The following is a 2,446-nucleotide window of genomic DNA, read 5'->3' on the forward strand; positions in this document are numbered from 1 at the left end:
CGTAGGCGACAGCCCTTCGGCATCCTGCTTCAGTATGCTATTAAGAAGGATCTCCTCCTCGATTGGAGTGAGATTGCTATTCTGTGGCATATAGTCCTCTCGAGCAGGACTTCCTTTCAATCTCCGAAGCAGCGTTGATTTTGAGACACCGTAGGTTTTTGCAGCAGCATTTACAGATCCTATGTCACCTGATCTGAAAGCTGATATTGCAAGCAGTACACTCCCTTCGTTTGAGCTCTTTTGGACGCGTTTTGATGGTGCCATCGCGTGTTGAAGTTGTTGTTGTTATGGACACGTAATTCGTGGACCACGCCGTGGGGTGGACCGCGCTCTGGTGTTTGACGTTAATTGATTGCTGCTCTTTTCCGCCTCGTTTCCTCAGAAGAGACAACGAAACAATTCTCACGGGTTGATTTTAAAGACCATGGTGTAGGAAATGAGATTTTCAATATTAATGCAATGTCATTCCTGCCACATATATGATCACGCTGGAGGAGTAGACGTCCCAATTATCCCTTAAGCCGCTTGCACCGTAGCCATGTATTTCGTACAGCAGTCCAACAATTAATCCAACACCATGACATGCCCAGAAACACCGAACGCCATCGCTATGAAAATGTAAATCAGCGAAACCCGCACCCGGACGCCGAAATGGTAGGACAAAACAGAAGCCGCGGGCGAATTATGCCATCCAGGCGTCCCGCGTCCGGCTCCATCAATCTCGTGTAATGAGAAATGCCCCGAGATGGTCGCTTTCCATCAAAACGATAAAGCAGTGACCCAAAGATTGGCCGATGCAATAACAACAATGTTCACCAGTGCCACTGAATGCCCCGGATAACCCCCTCTCGATAGCAACTCCACGAGTCCTCCTGATGTCTCCACCTCAAGACCAGAATGCTCGCCCGTTCCAAACTCGTCGGGTAGCCCGTGACCTTCAACAGCACGTACACGCTCGCTGTGCCGTTCCGCTCATGGACGTCCGCGGAGACATTCACGAATTCGAAGAAGTAATCGGGGAACTTCTCGCGGATGGTGCGGTGGTGTCGGACGAAGCCGGCGAAGTCCCGCACCGGCTCCTCCGTGTGGTAGTCGAACTCGCCGACGAATTTGGGCGAGAGGTTCCGCCAGACCGGGTGCGTGAAGTCCTGCGCCGCGGCGCGCTCGATCATGAGTTTGGAGAGCGCTTCGAGGTGGTGGGCTTTCTCGCCTTCCTCCGGTGTGCGGATGTTTTTGGAGGGTGTTGGGTTAAGGATGTCGAGGGAACTTGTCGGCTTGTCGGACATGATGATCGGAGAGGGAAGACAGTGGCAGAAATGGGACAGGCTCGTTGCTGTTCGGCTAGGCTTGGAGATCTTGATGGGTTCTCATTGCGGTTATGGTCGAGGCCCCTGGGGGATATTATATACTCGGCCGCGATTTCTTCGAGGCTCATAATTTATTTAACGTCCCTCCCGGCGTCGCGAGCCACCCTGCGTAACGAGCCAGCATTGAACACTTTCATCTATAATATTCTGCAACAGCTGTGTCAATGCGCGCCAGCATATCTGGGGTGTAGACCGGAATGCCAGCTTCCTGTCGACTGCTCTACGTCCAACTTGGGTTCATCTTGCAGACGCTGTCATCGATTCCGTCCTTGTGCGAAATCCGACCTGACCGATCGATCGCTTCATACAGGCACACTACAAATCCATTTACATATTCATCGGCCTCTATCGATCGCTCAGACGTAGCTCTACGGCTACCTTCAGTATTATCTTCACGAGACGAAGGTTGCGCGATCCCGAGCGCTGCCGTCGTAGGCGTTCATGGTATCGTTTTCGCACCTCAATTGCTGAGTCATGCTCGCGGCCGAGGACTCTGGAGGAGACATGCTATACGCCTCCGTAATCTATCCAAGCACACCTGTCCACACCGAGGGCTCTAGAACCACTGTGGTCTACAGCGCCAGTTGTTTCGTCTGTACAGTTAGTTCTTGTGGATTGTCCAATCACCGACAGTCCTCGTGGAGACGATAACAACGCGATACAAGGATGATCAATTCAAGTTTATATAGGAACATTATCTTAGATTGACATCAGAATGTACTACATAGAGAACTTCAATTCATAAGGTTATCTAAGCTACCAGCGTTTCCACATCTTGCGCATCAACTTGCTAAGTGCTGTGGGACTCTCTGCAACCCCTGTGTTCAGAGGCGTCGCCGACAGTATCGCATAGTTGTCGCCATTGCGTGGGATGCTCTCGCTCGATTGCTCGTTGTGAGAGCGGCTCGGTCGTTCGCGCAAAGATGATAAAGACTGTTTCACGAATTTTATACGAGCCGGCGAGACCCATGACAGCTTCTCGTACCCGCGCAGCGCCCGCAAGTACATCTCCTCCGCCTCCGCCATCTTGCCTTGGCTGTAGTACAGGACCCCGAGATTGTTGACCGTGTCCAGCGTCG

At 52.0% G+C, this 2,446-nt stretch overlaps 2 protein-coding genes across 2 annotated transcripts; both read right to left on the bottom strand.

The window, feature by feature from the left end:
* Nucleotides 1–469: 469 nt before the first annotated feature.
* On the bottom strand, nucleotides 470–1,510 carry K489DRAFT_385385 (uncharacterized protein). Its single transcript, XM_033606093.1, has one exon. It carries the CDS (start codon nucleotides 1,284–1,286, stop codon nucleotides 813–815), a length of 474 nt encoding a protein of 157 aa, XP_033455028.1. The 5' UTR covers nucleotides 1,287–1,510; the 3' UTR covers nucleotides 470–812.
* A 418-nt stretch (nucleotides 1,511–1,928) lies between these two features.
* K489DRAFT_136894 (uncharacterized protein) lies at nucleotides 1,929–2,446 on the bottom strand. Its single transcript, XM_033599096.1, has one exon. The coding sequence runs from the start codon at nucleotides 2,391–2,393 to the stop codon at nucleotides 2,124–2,126; it is 270 nt and encodes an 89-aa protein (XP_033455029.1). The 5' UTR covers nucleotides 2,394–2,446; the 3' UTR covers nucleotides 1,929–2,123.

This window comes from Dissoconium aciculare, assembly GCF_010015565.1.
Source record: "Dissoconium aciculare CBS 342.82 unplaced genomic scaffold K489scaffold_24, whole genome shotgun sequence".
NCBI lineage: Eukaryota > Fungi > Ascomycota > Dothideomycetes > Mycosphaerellales > Dissoconiaceae > Dissoconium > Dissoconium aciculare.

What these genes read in the sequence shown, in the direction of transcription:
- K489DRAFT_385385 (XM_033606093.1), bottom strand. Translation starts at nt 1,286, where the DNA reads ATGTCCGACAAGCCGACAAGTTCCCTCGACATCCTTAACCCAACACCC.
- K489DRAFT_136894 (XM_033599096.1), bottom strand. Translation starts at nt 2,393, where the DNA reads ATGGCGGAGGCGGAGGAGATGTACTTGCGGGCGCTGCGCGGGTACGAG.